The sequence below is a fragment of the Triturus cristatus genome, chromosome 4_2, assembly GCF_964204655.1.
Source record: "Triturus cristatus chromosome 4_2, aTriCri1.1, whole genome shotgun sequence".
Lineage (NCBI taxonomy): Eukaryota > Metazoa > Chordata > Amphibia > Caudata > Salamandridae > Triturus > Triturus cristatus.
In genome coordinates, this window is record NC_140586.1 from 40,073,427 (window position 1) to 40,097,854 (window position 24,428).

Below are 24,428 nucleotides of genomic sequence, written 5' to 3' on the forward strand. Positions count from 1 at the left end.
TGGGAACATGCTAGATGAGTGTCTACCAATGTGAGTACCGAGGGAGTGTAAAAGGTGCATTTGTGTATCGGCCCATTTTTTCGACAGCCACAGACTGACTGCTGCCCCTCAGAAAAGTGGCCATTGTCTCATTTGTTTAGATGGCCATACAATGACAGGGTTTGGTAGCCACATTGTATGGAAAAATAGGAAATTGCAAACCCTCTTTTTATGCAATGAAAAACAGTGTGCACAAAGTGCTGCTCCCCCTGTCCCATTGGGGCCACCCCCTAAAATACTCTATCTCCTCTTACTCTGCCAGCTACCAATCTGGTAATATACCCATGGGCGTTGATTCACCAAAATGCCTAGGGTAGCGAAAGTGACTTCACATAACCGCCCATTGACATCACTGGAAGTAAAGCCACATGATCTTAATCACGATGGTACCACAGCAACTAACATTGCTCAAGTTAAGAGGCTCTTAAGCACACAATTATTTAAGATGCAACAATTGGTAATGCATAGATCAATGGTCATTTTAGATACCACCTACATTTTAAATGGGGGTGCAGACATGATCGGAACATTAAATATTTCTCTCTTGTATTGTGTATAAAATTGTGTTTTGAGAGAGAAGAATACAGTACAATCATAATTTAATGGTTTCCCTGGTGTATACCTAATGCATAAAATGTACTGATAAATTAAAGAAAGACCAACAAAGATTTTTTTTAAAACAATAGTTTTGTGCACCTGTATTAAGTGATGTAGACCATATACCGATGTAATTCACTTAAATGATTCCTTAGCTTTCAATCATTCAAAGCACACAGGTGAGTTTTTTTATTTTTTATTCAAACACATAATTTTTCATGTGTTCACAATAAGAAAAATCGACAACCATGTTTAAAAAGTGTATTATTTTATGCAGTAGAGTATACATTGCACTGCTGTAAGTATTAGGTATTTGATTTACAGAGTTTAAAGCCTCGGGTCTCAATCTGAGCCGCAGAAAGTAAACCGTGCATATTACTGCACAGTTTTTTCTGTCTTGGCATTGCCTTTGCCACACTGAGGCCAGCGGTCGCAAAGGCAATGCAATGGACAAGCTGGGGATCACAGACGCGACCCCTAGTGACTCCTAAATGACGTCCATGGGTCTCCTCCCCCCCCCCCCTTTCCATTTGTCTATACCTTCTTTTCCCCCAGTTCTGTAGTAGGGGATCTCTGTGTATAGTCATAATCTAGTGAATAGTCCCGCCCATGTGCGTGGACCCCGGAGCAATAAAAATAATCTCTTAAATTGTCAAGCCATGCAGACCTGCATCTACACTTAAGAGAGAATTCAAAGACCGATAATGCAGCCTATATCCACAGGCTACACTGTCCAGTACTTCAACTAGAAAATTCCACCAACATCCACCAATGTAGAGCCCTTTCCGCTGGAGAAGAAGGATTCTGAAAAAACGTAGGTAAAGTTATGGTCTGGTTGACATGAAAATCAGAAATAACCTTTGGAAGAAATTTAGGGTGAGTACGCATTACAACCTTAGCAGCATGAAATACCGTATAAGGTTCTAGGCAACACAACGCCTGAAGTTCACTCACCCTGCGGGCCGACGTAATGGCCACTAGGAACGCCGCCTTCCAAGACAGGTGCTGCAACGAAGCCTTGTGAATAGGTTCAAAAGGCTCCTTCATCAATCTGGACAGCACCACATTCAATTCCCATGCAGGCGAGGGAAGTCTGACAGGAGGGAACACTTTCTTCAAGGCTTCCAAAAAAACCTTGATCACAGGGATCTGAAAGAAGGAAGTCTGTGAAGGACATTTCCTGTAAGCAGTCAAAGCAGCGAGATGGACCTTAATGGAATGGAAATTAAGGCCAGACTGCGCCAAATGCAAAAGGTACGGAAGGATGACATCTTCCTTGCATGTCGTCGGGTCAAACTGCTTGGACTTGCACCAGATGCAGAACCTCTTCCACTTGTAAGTAAAGGACGTTCTAGTGGAAGGTTGCTTAGCCTCCTTCAGTATATCCATACAATCTGCTGGTAGATTCAAATGGCCATATTGCACTCTCTCAGGAGCCATGCCGCCAAACTCAAAGACGAGCGGTTGGGGTGCACCAACTGCCCCCCGAACTTCGTGAGATGGTCCGGCCTGCACGGCAGCCGTATGTGAGGAAGGAGAGACCGGTGAAGCAGGTCCATGAACCACCACTGTCTGGGCCATTCCGGGGCAATCAGGATCATCAGCGCCCCGGACTGGGACAACTTGATGAGCACCGCCGGAATCAGGGGAATGGGTGGAAAAGCGTACAGAAAGCTGTTCGACCAGTCGATCCATAGGGCATTCCCCAGCGTCCCCCGCTGGTAGTACCTGGATGCGAAGTCTCGGCATTTGCTGTTTTCGGCGGTGGCGAACAGATCTACGACTGGAGTCCCCCACCTTGCGAAGACGTCCCCTAGTACTTCGTCGTTTATGACCCATTCGTGGTTTTCCTGAATCAGTCTGCTCAGTGCGTCCGCCTGAACATTCTGCACCCCTGGCAGATGCGTGGCCGTAATCGTCAGTCCTCGGGCCAGAAGCCAGCGCCAGATCGACTGCGCCTCCTGCGACAGCGTGCGTGATCTCGACCCCCCCCCCCCCCTTGCTTGTTGAGGTAATACATCGTGGTTGTATTGTCCGTCTGCACAAGCAGCGAGTTGGTCTGGAAGGACGGATGGAAGGCCTTCAATGCCAAGTAAACGGCTCTGAGTTCCAGGAAGTTGATGTGGTACGTCTACTCCAACTGGGACCACTTTCCTTGTATTTGTAAGTTTCCGGAATGCGCTCCCCAGCCGTGGAGAGACTCATCCGTCACGATACTCTGCGTGGGAATGTCCTTGTGGAAGGGAACCCCCCTGAGGAGATTGTCCGCCGAACACCACCACTTCAGCGACTGAAGAGCATGCAGAGACAGCCGTATCTTGTCGTCCCAAGAACCTGTCCTCTGATTCCACTGATCCTCCAAGCACTCCTGCAGTGGTCTCATGTGCAGCCGTGCGTGAGGTGTGAGGAAGATGCATGAGGCCATCGATCCCAGCAGCGAAGACACCTTCGTCACTGTCGTCGATGGCGCGGTCATAAGAGCCTGAGCCTTCCGAAGGAGTGATAACCGTCTCTCCTCCGAAGGAGACACGCTTGCGGACAGCGTATTGATGGAGGCCCCCAAGTACTGTATGCACTGGACCGGAGTCGGGACAGACTTGGACATGTTGACGTGCAACCCCAGCTTGTTCAAGAGAACGCACGTCTTCTGGAAGTGCGTTTGTGCTTCCGAGAAGGAAGAGGCCTTGATAAACCAATCGTCCAGGTACGGGTAGACAAACACCTTGTTCCTCCGCAGGTGTGCGGCTACCACTGCCATGCACTTCGAGAAGGTCCTGGGCGCAGACTTTAGCCCGAATGGCAGTACTGTGTATTGATAATTATTGGTGCCGATTTGGAATCGCAGGAACTTTCTGTGCAATGGGCACATGGAAGTACGCATCCTGTAGGTCTATGGCACAGAGCCAGTCCCCTCGTTGCAGCTGAGGGTAAATCTGGTGCAACGATAGCATGCGGAATTTTTCTCTGCGAATCCATTTGTTTGCTTGCCGCAAATCCAGAATGGGCCTGAACTCGTTCTTGTCCTTCTTGCGAACCAGGAAGAACCAAGAGTACAGACCTCTTCCCCTTTGAGACAGAGGTACGTCTTCCACCGCCTTTTTCCTCAACAGGATGTCTGCCTCCGCCTGGAGCTCTCGCAGTTGATACCGTGAGCTTACCAGCGGAATCGCTGAAGGCGGGCTGATGAATCGAAGACTGTATCCATTGCAAACAATATTCAGCACCCACTTGTCCTGAGTAATTTTTCTCCACTCTGCCAGAAAAAATTGCACGCTTCCCCCCACTGGAGTGGGTAACGGTTGAAGGGGAAGTAATCGCTCAGGGCCGAGACCCAGCCGGGCCCTTGGTCGCTGTAGCGGACTGCTGGCCGCCTCTACCCTTCTGGCGCTTCTGGAAGGGTTTCCGGAACTGCTGCTGCGGTTGTTGCTGCTGTCCCGAGGCCTGCCCACGCCCTCTGCCTGCCAATCCGAACCGTCTCTGGAATGGGCGCTTTTTCTTCTCAGGCCTCTCTAACCCGACAGCCGTCAGGGTCTCTGCCTCCGTCTTCATGCGGGCCATTTCCATCGTCTGCATGCTGGCCGAACAGGGTTTCCCCCGAGAAGGGTAGTTTGCCACTCTTTGTTGTGCCTCCGGTTTGAGTGAGGTAAGGCGAAGCCAAGCGTGACGCCGTTGGTTAATGCCATGACAATATCCATGTGCCGCCAACAGACGCATCCGCCGCCGCGCTGATAATCTGATTTGACACCAGCATCCCCTCACGCAGAGTCTCTAGAAAGTCCTCCTTCTTGTTGCGAGGCAGCAGCTCCGCATACTGCTGGAGAGACTCCCCTAGGGCACGGTCGTAGCGCCCCAACAGAGCCCCGGCACTCGCCGCCTTCATGGTGGTAGAAGCCGTCCCACAGACCTTTCTGCCCGCCGAGTCTAGCCAACGGCTATCCTTATCAGGCGGCACTGTCGAGGAAGGGGTGGTAGCATGCTGCTTCCTAGCCGCCGTCACAATGACCGAGTCCGGTTTCGGGTCCATCCTCAGAAAGGTCGGGTCCGAGTCCGGCGCCCGATACTTCTTCAGGAGCCTTGAGGGGGCTGGTTTCGTCACCGCCGGAGTGAGGAACAACTCCCTAGCACTCTCCACCAATCCCGGTACTAGTGGCAGCAGGGGGGCGAGACAGGTGTTTCTTGTGCAGCGTCTCGAATCACGGACGTCGTAGGTGTTGGCACCGTCACCTTGATCCCTACCTTGACCGCACCCCTCAGTAGCACCTCCTGGAAGGAGACTACATCGTCGACAGGCGATACACCCGTCACTGGTAGACGATTGGGTGCGGGATCTGGCTCTGTGCCTCCTGAGGCATCGCCCAGATGTCGACGACGACGGTCCACGGCTCCGTGATCTTCCTCTCCGTCTGGAGCGGGAGCGCGATCTGTCTGTCTTCGGCCGCCCAGCCGGCTTCACAGGCGCAGGCGACGGTGGCGTAACCTGGTGCCGCGGCCTCGGGGTCCTCTTCGGCGGCGTCTGATACCTCGACAACGATACCGACCGTGGCGGGGCCACAGGTGGGCCCGACGGTGTGTGAGGCGGAATGGGAGGAGGAGGAGGTGTATACACCACTGAGTACACCGAGCCCGGTGACTCCGTCCTCTTCCCTTGCGACCCCGAGGGACTCCTGGCATCAGGACTACTCCTGCGCTGCCTCCTCGACGGCGAACGCCGCCTCGACGGCGAACGCCTCCTCTTCGTCGACGGCGAACGGCGATCCCGCCTCGACGGCGAGTGCCTACGCTGGGGCTGGTCTCGACGCCGATGACTCGACGGAGACGTCGCCGGCGTCGACAAAGATGCTGATGTCGACGGCGGACTGCTCAGCTCCCTCGACGGCGAGCGTCGACGCCGTTTCTCCCCAGAGTCCTGGGGAGACGGTGAACAGACTGCAGCCATTCCCCTCGACGCCGACGTTGACGTAGAATGGGGACGTTTGCTGGGTTTCCTGCCCCTGGGGAGCGTCCCAGGGGCCTCAGCATCTCCTGACCCACCTTGTGCCTTTAGGCTTCTGTCCTCCAGGCCTTGGAGCCTGATCTTCATCCTTTCTCTCAAGGTCCTGGCTGAGAAAGATTGGCAAATGTCACTCTCCTGTGGAACATGGGACTGGGCAAGGCAGATGATGCACACCCTGTGTGGGTCCGACTTGGCCTTCTTCCTCTCGCACTCTGGGTACTTGTCAAACAGGCCAGGCATGTTGACCACACAGAGCACCCACAAGAAGGAAGGCAACAAGGTACGTAATAAGCACTTGGAAAGTGAACAAATTCCAAATAAACCCTTGAAAAGGGAGAGCCCAATGCTCCAGGGTCCTGCTAGCAGGAGCCGGAAAAAAGAGCTGAAAGTAAAAGGGACCTGCTGTGCATTCTGGGATACTGGAAAAGTTCTGGAAAGTTTTCTTAAATGCACAGTATCCTGTTCTGTGCCACATAATGGCAGCCTATGGGGCTTGTCTGTCCATTCCTCCCTCTCTATCATTCCAGAGGCTTTTGCTGGTAGAGGCAGGTTTTTCTCTGTGGAAAAAGCTGGGCAGGCAGTGCTGTTGGTGGATGTTGGTGGAATTTTCTAGTTGAAGTACTGGACAGTGTGGCCCGTGGATATAGGCTGCATTATCTGTCTTTGAATTCTCTCTTAAGTGTAGATGCAGGTCTGCATGGCTTGACAATTTAAGAGATTATTTTTATTGCTCCGGGGTCCACGCACATGGGCGGGACTATTCACTAGATTATGACTATAACAGAGATACCCCTACTACAGAACTGGAGTTACAGAAAAGAAACTACTCCTTCCCTCTTACTCGTATGCCTTATCGTGCCTTCTGACCGTACACCTTACAACACTATTGGTTGAATAGTCCTTGTGGGTCTTCCCTAGGATGTATCCATTCTCGCTGTCCTATTCTCTTCTTGCAAGGTGCAAATGGACTTGCTGCAAACTGGACATGACTGTGATCTCTCGCTGTTCCCTGAATTACCTTTCTGTTTGTCCTGACCCTCTATCTTGCTGTCTTGTGTCCTGGCCGAGCAAGCTTACCTCTAACAGGCTCCTTCTCCCACATCGGCCAGTGAAACGTCCAGCGATTCCCTTCTGTAGTAGGGGATCTCTGTGTATAGTCATAATCTATGAATAATCCCCGCCCATGTGCGGGGACCCCGGAGCAATCAAAAATATCTCTTAAGCTGTCCCGCATTTGCAAACCTGCAAAGACACTTAAGAGACAGACAAAATAATACAGCCTAATCACCACAAGGCTGCACTGGCCAGCACTTCCTCTGAAGTGAACACAAAAGCCAAAATAAAGTTGAAATGTCATTTTTATTCACATTTGACATGTTCCTTTATTATCACACACTCCCTTCACCAAAATCCCTTTAAACAATAGAGAGGAAGGGGTGGACAGACAAGCCCTATAGGCTGTCATTATGTGTCTGCTAAAGGGATACCGTGCCTTTAAGAAACTCTCCAGAGACCCCCGGTATCCCAGGATGCACAGCCAACACAAGTTACTTTCAGTTCTTTTTTCCGGCTCCTGCTAGCAGGACCCTGGAGCTTGAGCTCTACCCTTTTGGGTGGTTTAATTGATTAAAATCGGATTTTTTGGATTAAAAGTGGTTTCATTCGACGTCTAAAGCCTTTGTCTACTACTGCCTGCAATCTGGAGCAGTTTTGGCCCACTCTCAGCATGGCTTTATTCGATAAATGCCCTGAGTGTGGGAGGAAGAAGGCTAAGACGGACCCACATGAGGTGTGTATCCTCTGCTTGTCGCCCTCACATGTCCCAGCTGCCTGTGACATCTGCAGCACCTTTTCGAAAAGGACCCTGAGGGACAGGGAGAAGACTCGCCTTCAGGGACAGGAGAAGCAGAGGACCGGTGAGACTTCAGGGCATGGAGGGTCCCATTCCCCCTCCTCCGCCCATGCTTCAGCCCCTGGAGGGACCTCCGGGCAGAAAAAGGAGCAGAAACGACACCTACCGGCTGGTAGGTCGCGTTCGACGTCGAAGGCGACGACGTCGACGGCGAGAGAGAAGGCACCGGTATGTTCGCCGTCGATCCAGGGCTCTGGGTCGCAGCAGCCTCGGCGTTCGACGTCGAGGGAGGGGCCGGCGAGACCCGGGACCGGGTCGCCGTCGCAGGTGTCACGGTCGACGTCCACAACACATCGACGTCGTACCGAGCCCCATGGACTGCACTCGCCGCAGTCTACCCACGGCTCGACGCTGACGGAGTCGACGCCGAGATCCCGGCACCCGCCGTCGAGGCGGAGGCGGTCGACGTCGAGATACCAACGATCGACGTCGAGATACCAACGATCGACGTCGAGATACCAACGATCGACGTCGAGATACCAACGATCGACGTCGAGATACCAACGATCGACGTCGAGATACCAACGATCGACGTCGAGATACCAACGATCGACGTCGAGATACCAACGATCGACGTCAAGATCGCAGCGGTCGACGCCGAGGCACCGGCGGTCGACGTCGAGACGCCAGAAGTCGACGTCGAGGAGACAGTCGACGTCGAGGCAGACACCCCGGCGACGGCGATCAAGGCGGGGCTCGACGCCGAGGAGGCATGGGTCGACGTCGAGGAGACTTGGTTCGACGTCGAGAGGACGATCGACTGCGGGGCGGCACTCGTCGTCGAGGGCGAAGAGACGCCGTTCGAGGTCGACGTACAGTTCGACGTCCCAGACATCGGGGAATACGTCCTCGGTGATTACGATCTCCAGTCGGGGATCGGGGAGGCGCGGACGTTCGCCTTCGGTGGCTTCCCCGCGGGATAGGCCCGCCAAGAAGAGGAGAGTGGCCGCGAGCCCGGACAATGATGATGGGGGCTCTCCGGCTAGAAGTGATGGGGCTTCAGACCATCTGACCCCGCTGCGTACCCAGCGGCCGCCTTTGCCTCCGGTGCCCGACCTTCCACCGGCGCCTCCACCGGTGCCTGCACTGCCTCCTCCTCCTCAGCCTCCTCCTCTTCCTCCTCCTCCTCTTCTTCCTCCTCCTCCACCGCCTCTGCCCGTGCCTCAGCTGCCTGCCTCACCACCGCAGTCACCGCCTCCTCCCCCGAGGGTCCCTCACCGGCAGAGATCTCGCTCTCGCCCTCGCAGGCGATCACGGAGTAGGCGCAGATCCTCCACTCGCTCTGGACATGGTCGACGGAGGTATCGGTCCCGTTCCAGAGGGTCGAGGGGCACGTACTCTTCGGGGGCTGGCAAGTATTCGCCCTCGCTGTCAGAGACGCCTCCTACCCGCGTCTCTCCAGTGGATGACATTGCCACGTTCCAGGAGGTGTTGCTGAGAGGGGCTGCGAAGTTGGGGATATCAGTGACTACCCCTATTCCCACTACTTCTGTGATTTTTGAGACTTTGCATAAAGTACATCTGTCGCGCCCCCTCCTCCCGCTGGTCCCAGGACTGGAGGAACCTGCGATGGAGGTGTTCTTAACGCCGGCCGTGGTGAAGCCGGCGCCCTCGAGACTGTCAAAGTACAGGGCTCCTGACTCTGATCCGGCGTTCCTCAGAGTGGACCCCCCACCGGATTCTGTTATCGTGGCGGCGGCTCGTAAGCAACACTCTACGACGCCTTCCTCCACGGCTCCCCCTGATAAGGAGAGTCGCAAAATGGACTCCTTGGGGAGGAGGATGTGCTCCACGTCGGCTACTACAATGAAGGCCGCTAGCGCCTCCGCTCTGTTGGGGCGCTATGACAGGTCTCTTTGGGACTCCCTGCAACAGTTCGCGGCCTCCCTGCCCAGAGACAAGAGGGAGGATTTTCAAGAGGTGCTGAACGAGGGCATGATGGTCTCTAATCAGATCATCAGTGCGGCGGGGGACGTGTCGTTGCTGGCGGCCCATGGGTACTGCCACGGCATACATATGAGGAGGCATTCCTGGCTGCGGCTGACTCCGCTCAAGCCGGAAGCGCAGCAGAAGATCGCCAATCTACCATTCTCTGGCACGACGCTATTCGGGTCGCATGCGGATGACGAGATGGCCCGCATGAAGGCTGAGGCGGAGACTCTGAAGGCGGTGGGGCTGGAGCGGCCTAAGGAGCAGAGGAGGTCCTTCCGTTCCTCGGGCAGGCGCTACACCAAGCAGAGGGGCCAAGGGCGTCAGTCGGGCCCCCAGCAACAGCCCCAGCAACAGCAGCAGTACCAGAGGAAGCCCTTTCAGAAGCGCCAGAGGGGCAGAGGCCAGCATCAGTCCTCGGCGGGGAACAAAGGCCCGTCCGGGTCGAAGCCCTGAAAAGTTACTTCCCCCTCATCCGTTACCCGCTCCGGTGGGGGGAAGTATTCAACACTACCTGGCAGAGTGGAGGACAATAACACAGGACAAGTGGGTGCTGGATATTGTTTGCAATGGCTACTGTCTTCGTTTCACCAGTTCGCCTCCACAGATTCCACCGGTGCGCTCCCTTTACATGGTGCGGGAGCTCCAGCGGGAGGCGGACGTTCTATTAAAAAAGAAGGCGATAGAAGCTGTTCCTTTGAGGCAAAAAGGAAAAGGTCTCTACTCACGGTTCTTTCTCGTAAGAAAAAAAGACAAGAACGAGTTCAGGCCTATTCTGGATCTGCGTCAAGCAAACAGGTGGATCCGCCGAGAAAAGTTCCGTATGTTGTCCCTGCATCAGATTTACCCTCAGTTGCATCGAGGAGACTGGCTGTGCGCCATAGATCTGCAGGACGCTTACTTTCATGTGCCGATCGCACCGAAGCATCGCAAGTGCCTGAGGTTTCTGGTAGGCAACAACCATTACCAGTATTCCGTACTCCCGTTTGGCCTGAAGTCTGCGCCACGGACGTTCTCCAAGTGCATGGCAGTGGTCGCGGCACACCTGCGGAAGACCAAGGTGTTTGTGTACCCTTACCTGGACGACTGGTTGATCAAAGCGTCCACTTATCAGGAAGCCCAGTGCCATTTCAACAGGACGGCGGCTTTGCTTCACCGTCTGGGGCTGCACATCATCATGACTAAGTCAGTGCCGATCCCTGTGCAGTGTCTCCAGTACTTGGGGGCTTCAGTCAATACCTTGACCGCAAGCGTGTGTCCTTCGGAGGAGAGACGCTTATCGATCCGTGGGAAGGCTCTGCATCTCATCTCAGCCCGCTCTCCTACCGTGAGGACGGTGTCTTCATTACTGGGGTCGATGGCTTCTTGCATCTTCCTCACCCCCAATGCACGTCTGCATATGAGGCCCCTGCAGGAATGTCTGGAGGATCAATGGGACCAGAGGAGGGGGCGTTGGGAGGACAAGATCCAGTTGTCTCAGCACGCTCGGCAGTCTCTGAAATGGTGGTGTTCCCCAGAGAATGTCTGCAAGGGGACTCCTTTTCACAACGACATTCCGGCCCAGACCATAGTGACCGATGCGTCTCTCCAGGGCTGGGGAGCGCATTCGGGCCCTCTTCAGATTCAGGGGATATGGTCGCAGATGGAGACGACCTACCATATCAACTTTTTGGAACTCAGAGCAGTACACTTGGCCTTGAAGGCGTTCCATCCCTCCTTCAGGACGTCCTCCCTGCTGGTTCAGACGGACAATACTACGACCATGTATTACCTCAACAAGCAGGGGGGCTCCCGGTCACGCACCCTGTCTCGGGAGGCACAGGCGATCTGGAACTGGCTGGTGGCCAGGAATCTGACGATCACGGCGACCCACCTGCCGGGAGTGCAGAATGCCAAAGCAGACGCGCTCAGCAGACTCGTTCAAGAGAACCACGAGTGGGTGCTAAACGACGACGTGCTAAGAGACGTCTTCGCAGAATGGGGCACTCCGGATATAGATCTGTTCGCTACGGCAGAAAACAGCAAATGCCGCGACTTCGCGTCCAGGTACTACCAGCTAGGGACGCTGGGGAATGCACTATGGATCAGCTGGTCCAACAGCTTTCTCTACGCCTTTCCACCCATTCCCCTGATTCCGGCGGTGCTGATCAAGCTGTCGCAATCCAGAGCCAGAATGATCCTGATTGCTCCGGAGTGGCCGAGACAATGGTGGTTCACCGACCTTCTTCACCGGTCTGTTCTGCCACACCGGCGCCTGCCGTGCCGGCCGGACCTTCTCACGAAGTTCGGAGGGCAGATGATTCACCCCAATCTCTCGTCCTTGAGTTTGGCAGCATGGCTCCTGAGCTAGTGCAGTATGGACACTTGAACCTGCCTCAGGACTGTATGGAGATCTTAAAAGAGGCTAAGAGACCGTCTACGAGGACTTCCTACGCCTATAAGTGGAAGAGATTCTGCTTATGGTGCAAGGCGAAGGACTTTGACCCTACATCCTGTAAAGAAGACGTTATTTTGCCTTATCTGCTGCAGTTAGCTCAGTCTGGGCTTAATTTTCAATCTATTAAGGTTCATCTCGCAGCTCTGACTGCGTAAAGGAAGGGCCCTTCTCAAACCTCATTTTTTCAAATCCCTGTGATGAAGGATTTTTTGGAGGGTTTGCGTAAGGTGTTTCCCCCTGTTAGAAGGCCTTCTCCACCTTGGGAATTGAATGTGGTGTTATCTAGATTGATGAGGGAGCCTTTTGAACCTATCCATAAGGCTTCGCTGCAGCATTTGTCTTGGAAGGCGGCCTTCCTTGTAGCCATTACATCGGCCAGGAGGGTGAGTGAGATTCAGGCTCTGTGTTGCCAAGAGCCGTATACTGTTTTCCATGCTTCTAAAGTAGTGATGCGTACCCATCCTAAATTTTTGCCTAAGGTGATATCAGATTTCCATGTGAATCAGATGATAACTTTGCCTACGTTTTTTCAGCATCCTTCCTCTCCGGCGGAGAGGTCTCTGCATTCACTTGATGTGCGTAGGGTGTTGAAATTCTACCTGGATAAGACAAAAGATATCCGCAGGTCGGATCAACTGTTTGTTAATTATGGTTCGGTAAGAACTGGTTTAGCTACCTCAAAGCAGTCCATTTCCAGATGGATTGTTTCCTGTATTCAGCTTTGTTACCAAAAAGCTAATAAAACATTAGGGGGTAAGCCTACAGCACATTCGACTAGAGGAAAGGCGGCTACCACCGCTTTGCTTAGGAATGTTCCCATTGCTGACATTTGTAAGGCTGCCACCTGGAAGTCAGTCCATACGTTTACAAAGCATTACTGCCTGGACTCTGATGCTAGGGCAGATGCGCAGGTTGGACAGGCTTCGCTAAGGAATTTGTTTGCACAGTGATTTGTTGGTGGTTGGTCTTACTCCACCGCTTCTTGTTGGTTGGGATGGGCTTGCCATTCTATTCATAGATTATGACTATACACAGAGATCCCCTACTACAGAAGGAGTAGTTTCTTACCTGTAACTCCAGTTCTGTAGTAGGGGTATCTCTGTTATAGTCATAAGCGACCCTCCCTCCTCCCCGATGGAGTAACCTGACGGTATCAGGCCTGTTGTTATACACCTTCAAAAAGAACTGAAAGTAACTTGTGTTGGCTGTGCATCCTGGGATACCGGGGGTCTCTGGAGAGTTTCTTAAAGGCACGGTATCCCTTTAGCAGACACATAATGACAGCCTATAGGGCTTGTCTGTCCACCCCTTCCTCTCTATTGTTTAAAGGGATTTTGGTGAAGGGAGTGTGTGATAATAAAGGAACATGTCAAATGTGAATAAAAATGACATTTCAACTTTATTTTGGCTTTTGTGTTCACTTCAGAGGAAGTGCTGGCCAGTGCAGCCTTGTGGTGATTAGGCTGTATTATTTTGTCTGTCTCTTAAGTGTCTTTGCAGGTTTGCAAATGCGGGACAGCTTAAGAGATATTTTTGATTGCTCCGGGGTCCCCGCACATGGGCGGGGATTATTCATAGATTATGACTATAACAGAGATACCCCTACTACAGAACTGGAGTTACAGGTAAGAAACTACTCCTTCCTACCTGCCTGCAGCTCTTAATAGTGCTCGGTCTTTCCTCCCCTCAGTCCTACTAGGACGTGGCCCAAGCAGTCTGTTTCTTTCCGACTGCCAGTCTCTATCCTCTGTTGTGCCCCCCCCCCCCCCCCCTCCACCTAAAGGGCTGACACTCCTTGTTGCTGGCTCCTTCTGAATTGTTCCTTTTTACTGCCCTGCCATTTCTGCAAGGCCGCTCCAGGATTGGCTACTACAGTCATGTGCCAATCGCCTATGGGCTACTTACTGCCCCAACTAGAGAACTCTGCCCTTGTGCACAAGTGAGGTAAAGTGAGAATTTTTGCTCACCTTGCCCCCTCGGTTTGAATCCAGCCATATGCAAATCAGTCTTTACCCTGTTCCTTATGGGAACAGCCCAGCCCAAACTACCAGGCCAGGTCCTCCCTGAACCAGAACACAAGCATCATGGCACCGGTTTCGCCCTAGTTATGGCATGAATTGGCATGGTGGGCAAAAGAACAATGGGTTGGAGCGCTACCCGAGCTATTCCCATTGGTTAGACTTATTGCAAGCATTCCTCCCATCACCTTTAGTGAGCTTCAAGCATTTAAATGCAAACACAGACAGTCTTTACTGCATTGCCATAGTCTACTTTCCTACAAGGGCTCAGTGCCCTTGGGGTTCTTTCCCCTAGCATCTATTTCCGTACCTAGAATAAAACACAACCCGGCTGTTGTGACACATGCTATCCCTGTAACTGAGCAGGGTTGAGCCCCACATCCAACATTCTTTATAGCGATAACTCCAGCCAGCATCCTGCTCATCCACAAATACATACATCTGCATGCATTTGAGGGTGAGGCCACAGGGCTTCGAGGCTACACTTGTGGTAGCAATGTGCTATATAAAAGACAAGATAGGAGGATACATGCTCCAATGGAAAGATTGACCGTGCCGCATAGATATTTCAGCATAATGTTCAAAGAAGTTCTGTAGTAGGGGATCTCTGTGTATAGTCATAATCTAGTGCATAGTCATAATCTAGTGCATAGTCCCGCCCATGTGCACGGACCCCGGAGCAATAAAAATAATCTCTTTAATTGTCAAGCCATGCAGACCTGCAGCTACACTTAAGAGAGAATTCAAAGACAGATAATGCAGCCTATATCCATAGGCTACACTGTCCAGTACTTCAACTAGAAAATTCCACCAACATCCACAAACAGCACTGCCTGCCCAGCTCTTTCCACAGAGAAAAACCTGCCTCCACCAGCAAAAGCCTCTGGAATGATAGAGAGGGAGGAATGGACAGACAAGCCCCATAGGCTGCCATTATGTGGCTCAGAACAGGTTACTGTGCCTTTAAGAAAACTTTCCAGAACTTTTCCAGTATCCCAGAATACACAGCAGGTCCCTTCTACTTTCAGTTCTTTTTTCAGGCTCCTGCTAGCAGGACCCTGGAGCATTAGCTCTTCATTTTTTGAGCTTTTAATTCATTTTTAGTGTTTTTTCTGGATTTTTGAAGTTTCATTCGACGTCTTTGGCCTTTATCTACATTCTGCTGTGGTTTTTTGGCAGAATTTCTGCAGTTTTCTTGTCTCTATACAATCTGACAAGTGCTTTGACTGCGGTAGGAAATAAAGGCCAAAGCTGAAGCTCACAGAGTTTGTCTTGTCTTATGTCTTTGACACCTGTCTAGGCATCTTCTTCAGCCTCTGGGTAAGGAGAGGGTAGGTCCTCTACCACGTCCCATGCTGTGTCCTCGGGCGTTTTCCCCAGTAGGAACGCGACTGTAAAACGACGCGATTCCGGTCAGCATCGAGGACGGTGACGTCGAGAGCAGGTATGACACCGATATGCTCTCCTTCGACCCAGGACTCCGGTCGACGCGACATCAAAAGCCCACGTCCAGGAGTAGACCTCGACGTCGAGGTGATGCTTGACGTCGAGGTGATGCTTGACGTCGAGGTGATGCTTGACGTCGAGACGCAGCTTGACGTCGAGACGCAGCTTGACGTCGAGACGCAGTGATGCTCAACGTCGAGGTGCAGTGAAGTGATGTTCGACACAGTTGTGGTGGTGACGTCGTAGTGATGGTGATGTCATGGGTGACGTCGAGGGGTCATTACTGGCGCTCGATGTCTAGGTCCCGTTCTGGACCTCGCTCCGTAGTGAGCCTATCATCATAGGCGGGGGCTTTGTTTTCCCGGCAACGTCGACTCTCGACGCTGAGCTGGGGATGGACGCCGAGGAACCCTTTCGAATCTGGGGCTACTTACACGTGGTCCGCTCAGAAGCGAGGGACTTTGGTCCCTTCGCTTAGTTGGGAGTGTCTATGTACCGGCTCACCATCTAGGTCGCCTCCTGCTCCGCCCCCACTGGTGATACCACGGGGATGCCGCAGAATTCTCTCGGCTCATCTCCCACTCACCGAGGGGCCTGTGGCTCCTCAGCCGGCGATTCTCCCCCCCCCCCCCCCCCCCCCCCCCCCCCCCGTGGAATCTTGATGTCCCTAGAACGAGGTCTCGTGTTGGGGTGTCGGTCCCATGGACTCCGCTGTCTTCCATAAGGTCCCGTCGTCACCGTTATGGAAGGTCTCAGGTCAGGCATGCCACAGGGATGCATCTTACGTGAGTATGGAGAGGTGCTCTCCTGCTCTTACGAATTTCCCCCTTAGCGGGTTGTTCACTGGTGTGTGGTACTTGACTTTCGTACACCGTCACCGGCCAGTAGGTTCTGGCTTCGGAGCTTCCTGTATAGTTGACATCAGTGATGTGTAAGACTCTACAAATGAAACCTCTTGCTGGGCTGTTGTGATAAATCCCTGTGTGAGTTCCTTCACCAAAGTATGGATCTCCTGCCCAGAGACAGGGATAGTCTATAGGGCCTGAAACCCGGGCATTGCCATGGTTTTGTTCTACGGCGACATACTTGTATTCGTCTGACATCTCTGAAGCCTGCGGCACAGCAGTGTGTTTCTAATCTCCCGTTCTCTGGCGCAACTCTTTTGCTCCCATGCGGATAGCGAGGTGGCCCGCATGAAGGCCGAGGCAGAGGCTTTGAAGGCTGTAGGTTTGGAGGGGCATGGAGAACGGCTTAAGGCCGTCCGCCCTTTCCAGCAGCGTTATGCCTCCCAGATTTTGTTTCTGCGGTCTCGGGCTGCCATTGAATCATTCAGGTGCTGAATATCGTGCGACTCTTCCAGTTCTCCTCCAGCGCTCCCTCCAGCTCAATCGCGCTACATGCGCGAGTTGTAGAAGGAGGCCACCACCCTCTTCCAGTAAAGGAAGATAGAATCTGCTCCTCTGGGACGGAATGGAATGGGATGGTACTCACTGTTCCTTCTTGTGTGCAAGGGAGACATGACCGAGTTTGGACCCGTGTCCGGCGTGCGACAAGCCGACTCGTGGGGTCAAAGAGTAATAAATTCCGGTGGAGGTCCCTGCATTAGATTTCCCCTCAACTTCATCAGGGAGACTGACTATGCGCATTAGATCTGAAGGCCGCAGATTCTCACGTACCCCTGGCGGGGATAATTTCGCGAGTTCCTGCTTTTCACAGTGGGCAACGACCATCATCATTGCTTTGTGCCTCCTTTCGGCCTGAAGTCAACACCTCGGAATGTTCCATACGCAAGGACGTAGTGGCTGCGCATATGAGAGTAACAGTGTCTTTTGTCTATCCGTTTCTGGACGACTGGTTGATCAAGGCAGCTACTTTCAGGTAGCGCGCCTGCATTTCACTCGGACTTTCTCTCTCTTACTTCGTTTGGGCCTCCGCACCAACCTCACGAGGTCTGTCTTGGCTCAACGAATGCGTGTCCTTCGGAGGGGAGACACTCTTCAATCCTTCGGAAGGCTCGAGTTCTCATAATCATGCCCTCCCCAACGGTGGGGCCGGTCTCGTCTCTTCTGGGCTTTATAGCTCTATGTGTCTTCTCCTCTGCAATGCAACGATTGGTTGATCAAGGCAAACTCCTTCTCGGAAGCACAAGCGCACTTCCAGAAGACGTGCGTTCTCTTGAACATGCTGGGGTTGCACATCAACATGTCCAAGTCTGTCCCGACGCCGGTCCAGTGCATACAGTACGTGGGGGCCTCCATCTCTACGCTGTCAGTAAGCGTGTCTCCTTCGGAGGAGAGACGATTGTCACTCCTTCGGAAGACTCAGGCCCTTATGACCGCTCCATCGACAACAGTGAGGAAGGTGTCTTCGCTGCTGGGATCGATGGCATCATGTATCTTCCTCACGCACGGCTGCACATGAGAGCACTGCTGGAGTGCTTGGAGGATCAGTGGGCAGAGGACAGGTTCTTGGGACGACGAGATACGGCTGTCTCTGCATGCTCTTCAGTCGCTGAAGTGGTGGTGTTCGGCGGAAAATCTCCTCAGGGGGGTTTCCTTCCACAAGAACATTCCCACGCAGAGTATCGTGTCGGATGCGTCGCTCCATGGCTGGGGAGCGCATTCCGGAGAGTGGTCCCCGTTGGAATCGACGTACCACATGAATTTCCTGGAACTCAGAGCCGTTTACCTGGCATTGAAGGCCTTCCATCCGTCCTTCCAGACCAACTCGCTGCTCGTCCAGACAGACAATACAACCACGATGTATTACCTCAACAAGCAGGGGGGGTCGAGATCATGCACTCTGTCGCAGGAGGCGCAGTCGATCTGGCACTGGCTTCTGGCCCGAGGACTGACCATTACGGCCACGCATCTGCCGGGTGTGCAGAATGTTCAGGCGGGCGCACTGAGCAGACTACTTCAGGAACCACGAATGGGTCAAAAACGACGAAGTACTAGGGGACGTCTTTGCAAGGTGGGGGACTCCAGACGTAGAGCTGTTCGCCACCGCCAAACAGCAAATGCCGAGACTTCGCATCCAGGTACTACCAGCGGGGGACGCTGGGGAATGCGCTATGGATCGACTGGTCGTACAGCTCTCTGTACGTTTTTCCGCCCATTCCCCTGATTCCGGCGGTGCTCATCAAGCTGTCCCAGTCCGGGGCGCGGATGACCCTGATTGCCCCGGGATGGCCCAGACAGTGGTGGTTCACGGACTGCTTCACCGGTCTCTCCGTCCTCACATACGGCTGCCGTGCAGGCCGGACCTTATCACGAAGTTCGGGGGGCAGTTGGTGCACCCCAACCTCTCGTCTTTGTGTTTGGCGGCATGGCTCCTGAGATAGTGCAATGTGGACAGTTGAATCTACCAGCAACGAGTGGAAGAGATTCTGCATCTGGTGCAAGTCCATGCACTATGACCCGACGACATGTAAGGAAGATGTCATCCTTACGTACCTTTGGCGTTTGGCGCAGTCTGGCCTTAATTTCCATTCCATTAAGGTTCATCTCGCTGCTTTGACTGCTTACAGGCAATGCCCTTCACAGGCTTCCTTGCTTTCAGATCCCTGTCATCAAGGATTTTTTTGGAAGGCTTGAAGAAAGTGTTTCCTCCTGTCAGACTTCCCTCGCCTTCATGGGAATTGTATGTGGTGCTGTCCGGATTGATGAAGGAGCCTTTTGAACCTATTCACAAGGCTTCGTTGCAGCACCTGTCTTGGAAGGCGGCGTTCCTAGTGGCCATTACATCGGCCCGCAGGGTGAGGGAACTTCAGGCGTTGTGTTGCCAAGAACCTTATACGGTATTTCATGCTGCTAAGGTTGTTATGCGTACTCACCCTAAATTTCTTCCTAAGGTTATATCTGATTTTCATGTCAACCAGACCATAACTTTACCTACGTTTTTTCAGAATCCCTTTTCTCCAGCGGAAAGGTCTCTACATTCCCTGGACGTTAGGAGGGTGTTGAAGTTTTATCTTGATAAGACCAAAGATATTCGTAGGTCAGGCCAATTGTTTATCAATTATGGATCAGTCAGGACCGGTCTTGCTACCTCCAAACAGTCCATCTCTCGGTGGATTGTGTCCTGTATACAATTGTTACCAAAAGGCTAATAAGACCTTAGAGGGTAAACCTAAGGCTCATTCCACCAGGGGCAAAGCTGCCACGACTGCTTTGCTGCGTAATGTTCCGATTGCAGAAATCTGCAAGGCGGCCACTTGGGAAGTCGGTCCATACCTTTGCTGCGCATTACTGTCTGGACACGGATGCCAGGGCAGATGCTCAGGTTGGGCAGGCTTCGCTGCGAAATTTGTCCGCACAGTAGTGGTATTATTTTGTAATCTTCTCCACCGCCGTTTTTGTGTGGGGATGGGCTTGCCATTCTATTCACTAGATTATGACTATACACAGAGATCCCCTACTACAGAAGGAGTAGTTTCTTTTCTGTAACTCCAGTTCTGTAGTAGGGGTATCTCTGTTATAGTCATAAGCGCCCGCCCGCCTCCCCGGCGGAGAGATGAATGTTAATTTAAGGAATGCTACAGGTCTGGCGTGCTACGCCTTCAAAAAGAACTGAAAGTAGAAGGGACCTGCTGTGCATTCTGGGATACTGGAAAAGTTCTGGAAAGTTTTCTTAAAGGCACAGTATCCTGTTCTGAGCCACATAATGGCAGCCTATGGGGCTTGTCTGTCCATTCCTCCCTCTCTATAATTCCAGAGGCTTTTGCTGGTGGGGGCAGGTTTTTCTCTGTGGAAAAAGCTGGGCAGGCAGTGCTGTTTGTGGATGTTGGTGGAATTTTCCAGTTGAAGTACTGGACAGTGTAGCCTATGGATATAGGCTGCATTATCTGTCTTTGAATTCTCTCTTAAGTGTAGCTGCAGGTCTGCATGGCTTGACAATTTAAGAGATTATTTTTATTGCTCCGGGGTCCGCGCACATGGGCGGGACTATTCACTAGATTGACTATAACAGAGATACCCCTACTACAGAACGGGAGTTACAGAAAAGAAACTACTCCTTCCATCTCAATTTATAAATGTGTAGGGACAGAGTCTTGGAACGTACAATGTCCGCAGATTAAATTTGCACCAGACGGCCTGAGAAGACTTCCTTTATTCCCACAGCTAAAACAGTCATTCTGTGACCACCTTTATTCTGATACCCACATTTTGTTTACTCACACACATGAGAAGGCACGTTTTTTTTCCATCCAGCCAGTGAAAAAACACGGGCCATTTCAAGCATTGGACACAATGTTCGTGCTTGAATCGCAGTTTGTTTTTACACTTGGCGGCTGTCGACATTTACACTGTCTCAGCATTTGTTGCCCCGTGTACTATAATTTATTGGTATCCCCAAGCACTATTTTCTCTACATTGTTCTAATGACTTGGACCTCTTATTATCAGCTGACTTTAAGTAACCCCTGTCTCTCTCTTTCCTACACAGGCCTCCATAAGCTACCTCTCCCAGTGTCCCGGACCTCTGGGCCTAGTAAAATCAGTTAACCTGACATCCATCTGTTCCTCTGGCGTCATTGGTGCCTTCATCTTAGGAGGATGCCACTCTGGCCTGCCCAGCTTTGAGATCTTTTCCTGAGGAGCGCATGTTGGTTACATCTTCCAGAGGAGCCTGGCTGTAGTCGTTCAAGGAGTTCCTGCCATCTGCTTGGGAGGTTTTCCCAAGTGTCACCATAGACACTTGGCCAGTGTGAGGTGCTGCTCTTCTGCAATATGGATGCTGCCTGATGAAACCTGACAGTATTGAAGTGTTCTCGTCTTCAGGGAAGGACTGTGACTGGAGGAAAAAGTTGGGTAAATGCCTTCAATGACACTCCTCGTTCCACAGATACTGCCATGTGTGGACTTTAATGAAACATTTAACTCGCTTCTCTGAGTGTCCTTTACTTGTCACACTTTCTACCGGACAGGGGTGCTTCCTCTCTCCCACACCCTCTATGCTGAACGAGAAGACATAGGGGCATTTGTACTAACAATCACATCTGCTTCCAATGGAAAAATTGGTGAGGAACAAATCTTTCCTGTGACTGTAGAAGTTTACCTCGGATGTTCTGTGAACGTCCAAAACTTGAGCCAAGTCTGAGGTCTACATCCCATTTTAATCCCTTTCTGAATTTAACACTGTGTTGCTGCATGCAAGTGTGAGGTGATTTTTGGCACAACTTCCAGAAATGCTCTCAGACCGGAAACTGCACTCAGTACAATCTAGTTCAGGAGCATGGGGAAAAGTGAGTGTGTGTGTGTGTGTGTGTGGTGCCCACAAATGCAGCTTCCATTGCCCAGACTCCCATGCAGGAGATTTAGAGTGGGTTGATCTAGATCGCGCTCATGGCCTCTCCTATCTTGGGGTGTTGTGCAGTGGTGCCTAGCAGAACCTCATACATGTGATTCGACTGAACTGTTCCCAGGGCCTTGTCTGAGATGTTGTAAGGACTTGTGTCTCAGAGATTCTTGTCTGAAGTAGCGTGTGGTGTGCTGCTCTGAGGCCCTAGACTGAGGTGCTGCTGTCAGTGGTGTGGTTTTCTCCTAGGGCCCTGTTTGGAGTGCTGTAGCTTGGCTTTTGCCTGTTCAGACCTGTGAGCTTATTTTGTAGGAAATACTTTTACTTTCTTTTTGCAGGGTGTGGGAGAGGGAAGAGTTGACCTATATCCCAGGTGTATGGGTATCTGCTTGTTTACAAGGCCATCTGTGATGGCTGAGCCTGATACTCCTTGCAGTGCAAGGCAGGCACCCTCAGAGACCAAAAGATAGTAGCTATAAATGAGGGACATTGGTGTTAACATCATACCGAGGGCCAGCCATGGCTGTACCCCCTTTGAGAATCCAGATCAGCCCTCACCTCAAGAGCTCACACCTCCTATGACGTGCAATAATCCCAGTGCAGTCTGAACTGTTACTGGCCTGTCTTCTGCATGTTTTTATGTCTGTGTGTCACAACTGTTTGCATGTTTGTTTTGTTTTCTATATATGTTCCCAGTGTGGGGCAGAGGTGGCTGAGATGCAATTATTCTGCTTTCAGAAAGGCTGGGTATGTTTTATGTTTTTGTAACTTTTGTTCTGTGCAGTTTACATAGTATTGTCTTCATTCTACTCTAAAATCCTCAACCCTTGTACCAGGTGACAGCTTGTTTAGAAACGACCTGCTAAAGCATCTGATCCTTCTGGACAAAGGTCTAGCTGTGACATTGGTGGCATGGGCCCCACATGCACATCTTTACCATTAGCTGGGGATTTGTAGGATGTCAAAACCCTACTTTATCCAAGGGTCTGGTTCATAGCCTTTGGACATTCTTGTTTCTTGTTCAGTGCCAGCATTCATTCTGTTTGGCTCTCAGCTGGCAGTGCACGATGTGTCCATCACTTCAGGATATACAGGTTCTTTAAATCCTAACCAAGCATCAACCCTTGGCACATGGGAAGATGGGACATGCGTGGAGTGGGGTCAACCCACAGGGAGTCTCAATGCGAGTATCCATTCATCCCATTCTGCTGTGCCCCGACCACCCCATTACTTCCACACTCCCACAAGTTTCCTAAGGAGGAGGAGAATGTCTTTTTTTTTTTTTTTAATGCATTCTGTAGCATTTATGCCAGACAGAGGGTCATGGCTTGTAAAGTTTGGCTGCCATGAGATGTTTACATGGCTTAACTCCTAGTGCTCTGTGCCTGCTTCTCAGTCGAAAGAGTGTTTTGATCTATTGGGTGTGACTGAAAAACCTTTAGAATTGTATCTTCTTTAAAATGAGGAACGACTAACGTGGGAGCACTTTGCCGCATTTGTTGTGATTCAGAATGCAGGCTTGTTCGTCACCTAATTGTAAACAACAGTAGTGGATCCATCTTGGACTTCACTTTTGCCCAACCCTGTCCTAAAGAGGACTTCTCCATCCCTATTGCTCTAGAACCTCAAGTCATTCCAAAAACATTTTATGTGATCCAGGCATATCAAGTTAAGAGAGATTAGAAATGTCCAAAATGTAGTTTGGATTGTTTGTTTGGGAGAGACTCTGGTAGGGAATGTCCATTTCAAGACCCTTTTACCCCTTTGTCATCAGTTGTGATATTTCATGGGGAACGGTCATGAAATCGTTTTGGTAAGAAAAGAGAAATGTATGCACTTCTCTATCCAAAAAAGATGGCAACTAAATGAAACAAAGTATTGCTGTGTAAGTGTGGGCAAACCATGGTCAAACCACCACATTCTTCAAGCAGTCTCATAAATGTTTAGTGGGAAACTGTAGGACTTAAATGATTCAGGGTTCTGAGCCATCTTTATACCCGACACATTCCCATAGTTTGAAAGCGTGATCCCAATTTACCGTTGCGACAAATGAGCATTCGTATGTCAACAAGCTACCCTTCCGTTGAGTTTCCCTAGGCTTCCATTAAAGAAGCATTACTTGTTACCAGTTGTTGCTTTCCATATTATGTTGTAAATCTAGGACTTCCAAGTTGTTCAGTTATGTGAAAAAGAGCCGTTGCCTACAAATAAACCTACTGTTTTTTTAAGACTCTGTTGTGGTTTTTTGAAGTTGTGTGTAAGAGTCCTGCCAACACAAACCAAGGAAGTAGAGCAAGTGCAACTGGATTCTTGACAATCCCAATGTTCCAGTCTTAAGGTGATTACAGAGCATTACCAAAGCCAATGTAGCATAATTTTCGTACAGAGAGCAGCTTCAACCACAAACAATTACAAGAAAACTATCCATCAATAGCACAGCCACATCAACTTTGGCCCACTGCACACACTATGAGTTGAGGAGGAGGCTATAGAGTTGTAGTAAGTTCCACCTATTGGGACCCAGGATGAGGCTGCCGGAGTTCAATCACAGATCACAATGGACAGCAAAAGTCCTTTAACTGGTTGGGGGATGATGTCCCCTTGGCTGCTGAGGGTCCTTGGGGGACAGGAACCCCTCCTGTTATCTCCAGTAAGTCTCACACAGTGGGATTGCTAAGAGGTCTTCGGAGGCCATGCTCTCTTTCTCCACCACTCTGCAAACGTGCCTCCTGGCGCACTACTGGTTGGGGGATGAAGT

The 24,428-nt window shown here is 51.4% G+C and overlaps 1 protein-coding gene across 1 annotated transcript in view; it reads left to right on the forward strand.

Moving 5' to 3' along the window:
• The window catches only part of LMBR1L (limb development membrane protein 1 like), a 129,467-nt gene extending 105,567 nt beyond the window's left edge, over positions 1 to 23,900 (forward strand). Inside the window, exon 17 of the mRNA XM_085600340.1 lies at positions 20,819 to 23,900. Within this exon, the coding sequence (XP_085456466.1) occupies positions 20,819 to 20,877 (59 nt within the window). The 3' untranslated portion in view covers positions 20,878 to 23,900. The remainder of the gene's footprint in view (positions 1 to 20,818) is intronic.
• Positions 23,901 to 24,428: the final 528 nt, after the last annotated feature.